Raw genomic sequence first — 12569 nt, forward strand, 5'->3', positions numbered from 1 at the left:
AAGTCGTGAACAAACTTGAGTCAGCTAAAAAAAATTGTAGAATCTCAATACTATCCTTCGGGTCGTAAAAGACCAAGCACCGCAATATAGCTCCGCTCAGCTTACAGCTGTAAAAAACGGCTAAACAAACTGACTAGCGTGGAAAACTTCAAGTCAGACGCATTTGCCAAACTCTATATGGCCCATTAGAGGTTTCACGAACTTCAATACATCATTTCAAAACTTCATCATTTCAAAAATTGTGATCTCACAAAATTCACCTCCCAGTTGGTCTAGTGGTCAGGATTTGTGGCTTTCACCCACACGGCCCGGGTTCGACTCCCGGACTGGGAATTTTTTGAGAGCCAAGCAGAACTCGTCACAACTTATTTAGCAACAGCAACAACATATCTATTATATCGTGAATTACTACAAGCTAGCTTTAGACACTGCCATCTGCAAAGGTTTCGTTTGGCTACCTCATGTTTTAAAGTGTGTGGCAACACACTTTGATCGTACACTCAGCTCCATTCACAAAAGAAAGTAGCAAAATAATAATCATTTTCTACTAGGGTAGAAACAGTAACAGAAATAGGACTCTCGTATCTAACGAAAGTTTAAATATCAAGCGTTTTATTGTCTGTTTATAATTCAATCACTTGAAGAACCTGATTTGGAACTTGATCGATTGGATCTCTTTTTGCGCCTTCTGTCGGATGACTTTCTTCTCTCATTTTTCCTTCCTCCCTGATTATGTCTGCTTCTTGACCTTGACCTGTTATGCCCTTTGTTATTATTGCCTCCTCTACTAGAAATGTGATATGACTTTTTTCGGCCTTTAGATCGACTTCTTGACCTCGAACGGCTATGTCTATTGCGTGACTTTGACTTTTCAGTTTTGGTTTTGCTATCTACTTGCGTACACATTGATGAGAAAATTGTATTTGCAATTTGACAACTTGTTTCGTCCATTTTTGCCGGCACGTTCATGTCTGAATCCGAATCTGAGCTTGAACTATTGCGATCTCTTTTAGTGCTGGAATACACTGTGGCACTTTCTGGCGTCCTTTCGCGCCTTGAATAGCAATGGTGCTCATCTTTGGATGAATCCTTGAAGCTACTGTCTTTCGACTTGTTACCCGACATTTTCTCTAGCAACCTGAAAGCAGAATTTTTTGCATCAGAATACTGTAGAATCTATTTAATAGTAAAGTCAAGAGTTGTATAGCAAAATGATCATCAATAACCGAATGTATCGAATGCAACTTCTAATCTGAACGAACAAACGCGAAAATTTCAACGGAACTTGTGAACTTTGAGGACAACTGCTTTTTTGATCATAATTTTTTTCGGAACACCAATTTTTTTAAAACTGGCAACTCTACAAAAAAGCACCTTCTAAGCACAAGACTTTTGTCGAGCACTTTTTAAAATAAAACACAGCCGACCGATTTTCAAAAGTATAGGATAGTAATAGATACAGAAGAGTTGCTGAAGTCGTGAACACAGTCCAGAAAAAAAACAAGAAATGGAAATAGTTTTTTTTTAACAAAATGCGCATTTCATTTCGCTCGTGAAGCCTTAATCTTACCAACTTCCATTCTGCACTAGTCTTTTTTTTACCTTGAAAGAGGTTAAGAGTTACCTCAGCCAGCTTAATCATTTACAAAGTAAGGTAGGTAATTTATGATCAACGAAACTAATCGCGCAATTTACCATAACCCACAACTACTTAATGCGAGTGACCTCAATTCGTACAATGAAGTGGCAATTTGTAATAATTTGCACGAAAATTGATTACAGTTTTTTAGTGTCTTTCTTATCTTCCTGAATAGTATAATGAAAATAGCGCATTCAGTTAAGTGAATTGTTGGCTCCGTTATGAGTCAGGGGTTGTTTCGAGTCGATTGTGGAGTCTTCCGGCTATTTGCAAAAGACTAATTTTATTGGTCTTTGACTGCTGTTTTTCTGCTTTATTGTACGAATTGAGGTCACTCACATTAAAGCAGAAAAACAGCAGTCAAAGACCAATAAAATTAGTCTTTTGCAAATAGCCGGAAGACTCCACAATCGACTCGAAACAACCCCTGACTCATAACGGAGCCAACAATTCACTTAACTGAATGCGCTATTTATTTCATTATACTATTCAGGAAGATAAGAAAGACACAAAAAACTGTAATCACTTTTCGTACAAATTATTACAAATTGCCACTTCAGAAACCTTATGCTACCGTATCTATTCAAAATCTATAGGACAAACAACACTATATTGTTCACTACAGGACAACAACACTTTATATAATAACACAACATTGTTCGAAGAAGTCAAAAAAGGCCCACTGCTATAGCCGTCTGAGAAGATGAGGGCGGCTATTAATCACTCAAAAATGAAGTTTGAAAAATGAAGTGTGAAAAATTCAGCAAGCCACAATGTTCTAGAACAAAAGCGCAAAAACGGTCAAGCAGACAGTTTTGCATAAAAAAGACACACACGTCTTCAATAATTGCTTTGTTCGAGAGCAATTTAAAAGCGTTAAAACTAAAAACTTTTTTGCCACCCACTTTCTTCTTTTGTTTCAGAATAATGCATGAGCAAAAACCACTCTCGGTTTCTTTCTCTCAGATTTTAAATGTTGTTCAGCAGACTGACAAACAATTGCTTTCACGAGCGGCATTACCTTTTATATCCTGTAACATTGCCCTTGACCAAATAAAGAAACCGATATCATCATACCTATTCTTCCAATCGCAACAACCAAGAGTACCGCAAAACAGATTTGCTCAGTTTACAGCTTCGCATCCATAGAAACACATCAATTTCTTTTTTGATAAGTCATCTCTTGTTATTCTTTTGATCTCGCAATCTTTGAGCTCTAATGTTGCTACATTTTGGTGGCGAGAACATAGTTTACTCGTCAAGATTACAGAGCGATGTCAAGCTCTACACTGAGTCTTTGAAAACTGGTCATTCTAAAAAGAGCCAAAACTCTCCTGCCAATTTTTGAACGATAGTCTAATCAAAGATATACAAAATTTCCAGTTGTCGATAAAATTTCAAATTGAGTTGATTTTTTTAATGAAACATAAAAAGAAAGGATGGTTCCGCTGATTGATCTTCTAATAGCACTTACTTCAGGAAATGATTCCTCTATATTCGTTGTCTTTACTGTAGACTGCTTCGGCAACGGACACTAATTTCAAAGAGGGCATATTGTTGTGATGTTATCTCCAGCATGCATCACCCAATGCACCGCTTATTTAGGGAATAAACAAATCACAATACTCACTTCTGTCTGAGATTATTCTCGTGTTGTTGCAAAAGCAGCTGGTGTCTCTCCCTCTCAGCCGTCTGTTGCTGTTGCAATCTCTCTAACAACTCCCTCTGTTTCTGCACCTCCGCTACCCTAACTGCCTCTAACTCTGCCAGCCTCCGCTCCACTATCTCCTGACTCTTCAGATCCTGCAACAATTATTCAGCTGAATCCCTTCCACCCTGCTGTATATGCCGAACTATAAATATTTTTTCAAATTCTACGATGTTAATTGTGATGGCTATGCTCCGCCCTTTGGCTAAACAATTATCAGACCAACAAAGTAGTTTATTCACTCTCTATTAGACAAGAAAGGGAGATTAGAAAGACATCAAATTAGTCATATTAAATCTCACCTAATAAAATACTACTTTTGGCAAGGATAATCCCCATCAGCACCACAGTCCATTAGTTAATTCACGCACACACCACTTAAAAGATCCCAGTTCTCAAAATTAGTAATACCAAAGTTGCACTGTAGCAGGTATTTACCAATAGTTGTACAAATGTCGGGTCTTTCTCATTATAGCCCCCTTATGTTATTAAATACCATGCTTGGGGCTATACACGACCAATAAGCTTGGGGGCTATAATGGGTAAGACCCAAAATATCATGCATGCTCAGAGTAAATCCAAAGGGATACGGCAGAAAAGTATGTAAGTCTTTCCAAATTCAGGTTTTTCAACTTTTTGGTGTGTCAGGGTGACTATCAGAAAAAAAAGTAACATAGCTGGAAGATTGCCAGAAAATAGCCGAAATAGCTTTGTAGATCTGCCATTTCAAAAAGATGGTAAAAGAGACGAAAAAAGAAGTTTTTCATTCAATGAAGAGATGTTATATTTTGATTATGAATCTGTGTAACTTAAAGCTGATTCTAATAGCTGTTCTTAAATAACCTTCAATTAGAGAGACACACACTTATTTGACTTTTTCTCTTTGGCTCAATATTTAAAAGTCAATTTGAGAGTGAGGAAGTTATTTTTGAGAGTAAGGTAAAACACATGTGACCAAAAACTTGATCACCCGAATGAACAAAAACTCAGAGTTTAAAATGACGTTACGCACGCAATTCAGTTGCAATTGCATGAACGAATGAACAAAAAGTAGACTTGAAGTGGTTGTGACGTCATAAGGTCGTAACAGAGATCTTGACGGCAAAATAAAAACCATAGCACGACGAGTCCTGACGTAAAATTCAAAAAAATTTCATTGACCAAACAGAAAATAGACCTAGAACGGACTATGAGTGAATTGCAAAACCCATTTCCAACAAAAAAGATTTAAAAACTGAAAATCAATGTCAAAATGCCGCATGTGAACAAAAAAACCGCTAGCGAGAAAGAGAAATTTGGTTCCAACAAAAAAATAGGCCTAGAATGAACTAAGAAAGGATTGGAAAAACCATTTACAAAAAAAAATCCGATCCAAAAAATAAAAAAAAACAGTAAAAATCAAAGTGCGATTGCCGCATGTGAACAAAAAACCACTTGCGAGATAGCGAATTTGTTTTCAAACACCGTTTTCTCAATCTACTTGAAGAGTGAAAAATATTACGCCGCAAAACAACTCGCTTTTTCGCTCCACTTTCTGTTTCGGCGTGACCAAAATCACTACTCCAATTTGACTTCAAAAATCATAAGAATGTGTGATCACATCTTAAAAAAATGACAGCGCCCCAGTACAATTCTAATTCCTTGAATTGTAAAAACAAGAGAAGGTCAATAATAGCCCCAGCTATCGCTGTGCGGCTATTTAAAAAACATAGCCAGCAGATTGCCAGAATAGCTGCGAAAGAATAGACCTGCGTTCCGTATAACAGAGATAGAAACAGAGACAGATCTAAATTGAAAAAAAATCGACGCCGCTCAATAAGCTAGGTGAAAACCATCCAGCGATAAATTAATAAAACTTGTTAAAAATCATCCCGCAGAAGTCTCTTATCAGAAGACCTTTACTGCAAATATGAGTTCCTTTGACCGTAAACAAATTCAAATTAAACTTAAGATATTTAGTGAGGTAAGTCACTTGTGATCAAAATCTAATCACGCAAAACATTTTTTTAGAGAGAGTGAGAAATGACGTCACGAGCGCAAATGCCGTTAGTGAGAGGAAGAAGTCATTCAGAAAATTTGACTATTTCAGCTTTGCTGTGTGAACAAATGTCAACAAAAAAACAAAGAAACAAAAAAACATAGCAGGAAAAGTCCTGAAGTAAAATTCAAAGAATTTTCATTGACTAAACAAAAAAAACCAGACCTACTACGGACTATGAGTGAGTTCGGAAAACAATTTCTAAAAAAATCAGATAAAAAAACAGAAAACCAATGTCAAAACGCCGCATGTGAACAAAAAACCACATGCGAGAAATGGAAATTTGGTTCAAAAAACAAAGAAGCCCAAAACGAACTATGAATGGATTTGGAAAACCATTCAGAAAAAAACCGATCCAAAAAATCGAAAAAAAATGTAAAAATCAAAGTGAAATTGCCGCATGTGAAAAAAACCACTAGCGAGAAAGCGAAATTTTGTACAAACACCATTTTCTCACTTTTTCGCTCCACTTCCTGTTTCGGCGTGACCAAAATCACTACTCCAATTTGACTTCAAAATGAAAATGTGTGAACACATCTTAAAAAAGACAGCGCCCCAATACAATTCAAATTCTTTGAATTGTAAAAAAACCAAGAGCACCGCAATATAGCTCCGCTCAGCTTACAGCTTTGCAGCTATAAAAAACAAAATAGCCCCAGCTATCGCTGTGCGGCTATTTAGAAAAACTTTAAATTGATCCATTTATAAGCATTTTTTCAAAAGGAAATGTAGCACTAATTCTGATACTCAAAAAAGGAGCTAGAAAATTATCTAAGATATAATATGAAGAAAGGCTTTACGCAAAAACCTCTCAAATTTTTTAAAGTTGTCCGAAATGATACGAAACCGGTAGACTACCGAATAGAGCTGTGCGATATTGCCTGTAAAAAATTAAGATAGAACGAAATAGAGAAAAGAGTTGCTGAAAGTAGCGACACCGTGTTTAAAAACTCAGCACAGGTACGAAAATCGCTTGGTCAATTTCATTCAACTAGCAACCTTCATTATACAAAAGTCATTGTTGAAAGAGTTAATTTAGATATGCTCAAAATCTGATGACGTGACCTAAAACTCTTGCTAGAAAATAAACATAACCGACTAACGTCGGGCGAATTGCTCTCAAACGACCGGCGAGCGGTTGGCTTGGTCAGTAGATAGCCACGGGGGGGGGGGGGGGGGTGCACCGGGGGCTGATGGGGGCAGCGCAGCACTGGGTGGTGGGGGGGGGGGGCAAAAGCGCGGTGGGGGGTGGAGTCAATAGTGGGGGTGGGGGGTCAACAAAGGGGGGGTGTCAACCTCTAAGAACCGCCCCTCACACCATAAGTATAAGTATAAGTCTCCAAGACAGTTTGAGCTGAAACAGACCTGAAAGGCTCTAAGAGCACATAATGCCCGCTGGGCGCTACCTGTTTATCCCGTTTTTGAGGACGAAAAGTCAAAAGCGTCAGACGAAAAATTGGTCAAGCGAAAAATCGCATAAAAAAAGACCGACAGGACTAATATAATTGCTACAAACTTCGTTTGAGAGCAATTAAAAATGAGGCCACGTGCGCAAATGTAAATCATGAAAAAAAGTTATTCAATAAATTTGACTTCCGGACTGTTGTATGAATAACAGTAAAACAATTTTGAATAACAGTAAGGATTTTCTCAGTGCTTGCGATCAAGAAATTAAGAAGTTTGGCACCTATACCAATGGAATGCAGTTTTCTCAATAAGCGGAACGGTATCGAAAGCTTTAGAAAAATTGAGATAAAGTGTTAGCTTTTATATTTTCGCAATCGTACTTTGGTATACAGTATCCAAAACATTAACAGCTGCATTGTTAGCTCATCTATGTTTACGATAGTTATATGCCCCCAAAAACAATTAACGTGTTGTTATGCAGCACGTTACTATTTAAAAGATAGCACAAGCGCCGGAGGCTTAAAAGTTATGCCCATTAAGCTGGAGGATGGGGGCGAAGCAGAACTTATCCTAAATTTTTACAAAAACGGAAAAAGTTACCGCTGCTTTGCATATTTTTCGGATCTTCCCCTTTGATACTTGAAAAATATTCACTTCTTTCATATCCCTAATCCTTAAGAAAAATACTTAACGTACCGTTAATTTCAGATAGCTATCATCACTATTAACGCGATAAGGACCCACCGTCCATAGCCATGTCTGCCACGCGCGTAATCCATAAAATCCAAAATATAAAATTTAATGAAAAAATCCCTCTTACTATACTATATAGGCCGTTACAAAGAGCAAAAACAAGCGTCGAGGCATCAGTGTCCGCAGAGGGTTATCCGGATCTATTCTGTTTATCCCGTGTTTTTTACGCCCCCAGTTACAAATTATATGTTGTTATATAGCACGTTACTATGTAAAAAAATAGCACCTACTCCTGGGGGGGGGGCGTAAAAAACATAAGCTTACTAAGGTTGGGGGGGGGAACAGAATAGATCTGTTATCCAAAGAGAAACTTTGTTCAGCTGGAAAGAAAGAGTTCCCTTCAGTAGACCAAGAGTGATTAAGATGGTTTCCAAATCAGAGATCATTTGTCGAAAAATTGATCTCACCAGCCAAACACCTCCCAGTTGGTCTAGCGGTTAGGATTTGTGGCTTTCACCCACAAGGCCCGGGTTCGACTCCCGGACTAGGAACATTTTTAAATCTCAAACCAAAACTTATGGTACGCACTGGCACAAGAGCAAAAAACTTAAATAGAGCAAGTTAGTTTCTGCATATAATTTTGCATTGCAACTAACCTCCCTGACCACTCTAGCAGTGCAATTCATTGCTGATTCAGAGCAAAAAGCATACTGGATTTTGTCCGGCCCCTTGCTCTGTTCATGTCCCACTTTTAAATTTACAGTCTGGTTTTTGGAAGTCAATGAGTCATTAAACTGACTTGTTTCTGAGCATGAAAGTTTTCAGCCTCTGTTATCTGTCTGGGCATGACTAAGTTTATTCTTCCGTTTGCCTGTGTAGCATTAACTGCCGGCTGACAATTATCTGTGCATAAAGGCGCGTATCAATTTACCCGCTTTTATTTGCCGTCTCAAGAGGCAATTAAATTTTCACTACTGCATTTGTTTGCACTTAATATAAAAACGTTCACTACTGCATTTGTTTGCACTTAATATAGAAACGTTCACTACTGTATTTGTTTGCACTTAATAGAAGCGAAACAAACGAGATCGAAATGCATCAAAATGGACTTCACTAACTGTTTTCGAAGTTCTAAAAATGTTTTCGAAGTTCTAAGTTTTCCAAATGTATCTGCTTCAAGTAACGAAATGCACTTCAGAAAATTCCCACTAATCACGGAGGTCGGTGAAGGTCGGTGGAGGAGGTCGTCGACTGAGGTCGGTGACGGCGGTCGGTGGAGATCGTCGGAGGTCGGTGGCGGATAAACTTCAGAATATTACCACTATAATCAATGCAGAACCACCAAAGACGAAGCCGACGTTTTCCTCTCTTCACAAACCGTTGCTCACCTTTTCCATATTGAAGATGATACAGAAGCAAGGAAAAGGATCAAGACATTAACATAGACCTGAAAAATACAAAAGCAAAGAAGGGATCTGTTGTTTAAACGTTGATTTGCTTAGAATAACAAACACAGGTCAAATAAGTTATAGCATAAAGTAAGAGAGCGATGCGACGGGAAATTTTTAATTCGACAGTCACAGTAAACAAAGTAAACTCTTTATGAGCGATCTTCAAAGAACTCTTGCAAACTTTAAACACAAAGGCAGCCATACGCAATTCAAATTCAATCTCCCTAAATCTTTAAAACAAAAATGGTTACACGAATCTCTTTTTCCGTTTTCGATGAGTAACTCCTTCATAAAGAAAGAATGTCAAGTAAAATGTTTGACATATGTAATTAACGTAATAGTCAACATTGGTAAAAAATCAACTTTTTGGATTACAACATCAAACGTTTCGACAGTACAATATAGTTTTATAGTACAGTATCCTTTTTACATTTGCTAGAACAAAACTTACGCTGGGAGTTTGAATTATTAAGGAGTTTCTAATTCTGCACAAAGGTAAAATTGTTATAAAATAGTCACCTATGACTACCCTGTTTACACCCTTGGCTTTGTAATCTCGAGCAGCGGCACGGCTCCGAATTCTTCGAGTTTGGGTAACTAACCAATAATCGACTGTTTAATTTGAGTAGGTCCAATAGGTAAACAAACTATAATACACAAAGTAAAAACTAAAACAAGTATCATTCAAACTATAAACAATGAAGACTGGATTTAACTTAATTTAAAGGAACAATGGTCGAATCCGACGACTCCGACTTCACCTTAAACTCCGACTTAAACTCCGACTTAATCTTCGACTCCGATTCTGATTACTCCGACTTCAACTTGTTATGCATACGTTCATGATGTCTCTTGAGATTAGATTTATAAATTGTCTTAAATTCGCACAGGTCACATTTCAAGGGTTTGATACTATGTTGATGGATTCTGGCTGCATGTCTTGCAGTTACGTATTGCGCACGTGACACGTAGTCACAATGCGCGCACTGAAAACGTTTTTCTTTCCTTTCACTGACCACAACCTTCTCATAACTCGGCGACCGTCTTTTACGATATTTCCTTTCATCATCGATCTTCCTCAACGTCAAAAATCCGTGGCAAGTTCTCGACTCCGTATCCGCAATTAATAACACTAGTTCTCTATCTTCACATTCAATCACCGACTCATACAGTTCAACGATAAATTCCATCCTTACAATCAACAGGTGTAAACAGTGGCAACAGGAAAACAAGTTTCAATCAGATCTGAAATACACAACATGTGAAGACCATTGAGTCTACTATTCAAACACTGGAAAAAGATAGACATAAATAGAGTGATTAACACTGTGATTAACACCCCACGGGCGAAAACCCGAAGCTTGAACTACTTAAATAATTACATAGGTGCATTCACATCTTTCAGGTGGAAACGGTGGAGGTCGTCGGAGGTCGGTGGCGGATTTTGGTGGCTGAGGTCGGTGGAGGTCGATGTGCGAGTTAGTTGTGGTGTAGTTTGGTGTAGCGGTTTGGTTGTGGTGTAGTTAGTAGAAATAGTTTTAGAATAGCTTGTGAGGGTATCGCCATTTTAAAATATTCATGCATGACATCGAGTTATTCGAATTTTTCAAAATTTGCTATGTACAGTCTGTCAGGTCTTTGTATGTACATTCTGATGTGAAACATTCTGTGCAGTTTTGTCCAATAATGTAAATTAGGCTGCAAAGAAGAAGGACAGACTGGGATGTTTCTTAATCGACTCTGGGCAGACTGGCAGAAGTATTTACACTTCTATTTGTCTGGTTCAATAATGGTTACTATTGAAAGTCAATGGTACAGCACTGAAACTCACTGTGACCAAGGTACAGGCTACTGCGTTTAAGGGGATGTAGCACAGATGGTAGAGCGCTCGCTTAGCATGCGAGAGTTGCGGGGATCGATGCCCCGCATCTACAACGCTCACAAATTCATAACTTAACTTTACTACGAACTCGTACTTTATGCAAAAGGTTATCAAAATTAGCGCGCACATAATTAATCTATTTAAAAAAGCGACTGAGAGTAATCATGTAATTCAGTCTTAAAAATCACGTTAAAAACAATGGGGAAAAACAGGAAACAATCCGAATGCTCCTGGAAAAAAGCTAGAAAAATATATCCAAACCAGTCAACAAAACCTATCGAGAAAAAACATTTGAAACCAGAACTTAAAGCGTATTTACAAAAATACCCATATTACTTTACCAAAGTAGGCAACTTGTAGACAAAAAGCTTTCTCTCTTCACCCACCGCTTGATGTTTAAGAGACAGGAACCCAATTCAAAATCTTACAATTTAAGCTATGCTCTTCGATAAACGATCAAAATATCTTTTCTTCAAAATTGGGGTAATGGAAACGCAAGGCATGCATTTTGTTCTTCAGTCAAATATACGCTCTCTGTTAAAGCATCGTAGATTAAACAAATAGCCCTATGGTCAAGTTATAGATAAAAACAACCAATTTTAGCAAATAAAAAAAAATTCAATACAAACTTGAAGCGGGAAAAGCAGGAGCGGTGATGTCATATATAGATTTTGTCTAGCTCTATTTCAAACGTAGCCAGCAAACATTCGACCGACATAGCCAGCAGACCGACGTTGGGATTGAAATATTAAGAGAAAAAAAATGACAGTAAGTTTTTTTAGTGCCAAAGAAGTGTTCTAATTTGGTTTGCAGTTTCCTTAGATTCGATAAACAAGGTGGACACAGCCTCTGAATAGGAGGACAATAAGCTTCAATAGCAATAACAGGTAGCAGTATACTCTAAAGACCTCTGATAAATTAATGCACAAAGTCAAGTCTTTCAACATTAAGTCTCAGTGCCCGGGCTAACCGATTTATACATCTCTTGATTTCGCTTTTTTGACCATAACCGTATTTGCGTTAAATTGACAACAATTGAATTCCAATGAAACAGTAAGTGTGAAAAGTTAGAAACGAAACGTGAAAGTCGTGACTTAGATAAGAACAATAGTGACCGAAAAGTAAAATGACCTAGAAACGAAACGTGAAAGTCGTGACTTAGATAAGAACAATACTGACCGAAAAGTAAAATGACCTAGAAAAACATTGTACAAGTCCTGAATTACAATCCAATGAATAAGAAAAACATTGTAAGACAAGTCCTGAATTATAATTTAAGGGAAAAAAACGAGCAAAAATGAGTGCTAGGTTCCGTAGAAGATCAATTGTAATAGTCAGCATAGCATATAACAATACAAACACGAAATTAATGTTAATAAGCAAATTAAAAAATAAACAAAAATAAACTAAATAAACAAACAAAGTAAACAAAACAAACAATATGAACCAATACATAAAAATGAAGAAATTAATAAACAAATAACTCACTTAACATTTTTTGAAAAGTCCTTATTAAAAAAATTGATTAAGTCACCAAAACCACTCACAGGATATTGAGTAAACGTTTACAGAAAAAAGAACTTAAACAATAACCAACACATTTATAGATAATAAATGAGAGACAAAGTAAAAGGACATAATATTGCAAATTAGCATTGAACCAGACACGTAGAAAAATGGTGGCATAAATTTCATTAAAATACTCAATGAAAACAGCCAATCCTTAGACCACAAACTATCTGACTACAAAC

The 12569-nt window shown here is 37.3% G+C and overlaps 1 protein-coding gene and 2 non-coding genes across 4 annotated transcripts in view; 2 read left to right on the forward strand and 1 right to left on the reverse strand.

Moving 5' to 3' along the window:
* Positions 1-261: 261 nt before the first annotated feature.
* Trnae-uuc (transfer RNA glutamic acid (anticodon UUC)) lies at positions 262-333 on the forward strand. Its single transcript has one exon. It is a non-coding gene; the product is annotated as a tRNA-Glu (tRNA).
* Positions 334-523: 190 nt separating this feature from the next.
* The window catches only part of LOC142345674 (uncharacterized), a 30464-nt gene continuing 18418 nt past the window's right edge, over positions 524-12569 (reverse strand). For both annotated transcript variants that reach the window (XM_075397891.1, XM_075397889.1), the window contains exons 5-6: positions 3270-3442; positions 524-1138 (exon numbers count right to left, since the gene is read on the reverse strand). In XM_075397891.1, the coding sequence (XP_075254006.1) occupies positions 631-1138; positions 3270-3442 (681 nt within the window). In that variant the 3' untranslated portion in view covers positions 524-630. The remainder of the gene's footprint in view (positions 1139-3269; positions 3443-12569) is intronic.
* On the forward strand, positions 7965-8036 carry Trnae-uuc (transfer RNA glutamic acid (anticodon UUC)). The gene has a single exon. It is a non-coding gene; the product is annotated as a tRNA-Glu (tRNA).

Source organism: Convolutriloba macropyga, chromosome 9 (assembly GCF_964194025.1).
Source record: "Convolutriloba macropyga chromosome 9, txConMacr16.3, whole genome shotgun sequence".
Lineage (NCBI taxonomy): Eukaryota > Metazoa > Xenacoelomorpha > Acoela > Convolutidae > Convolutriloba > Convolutriloba macropyga.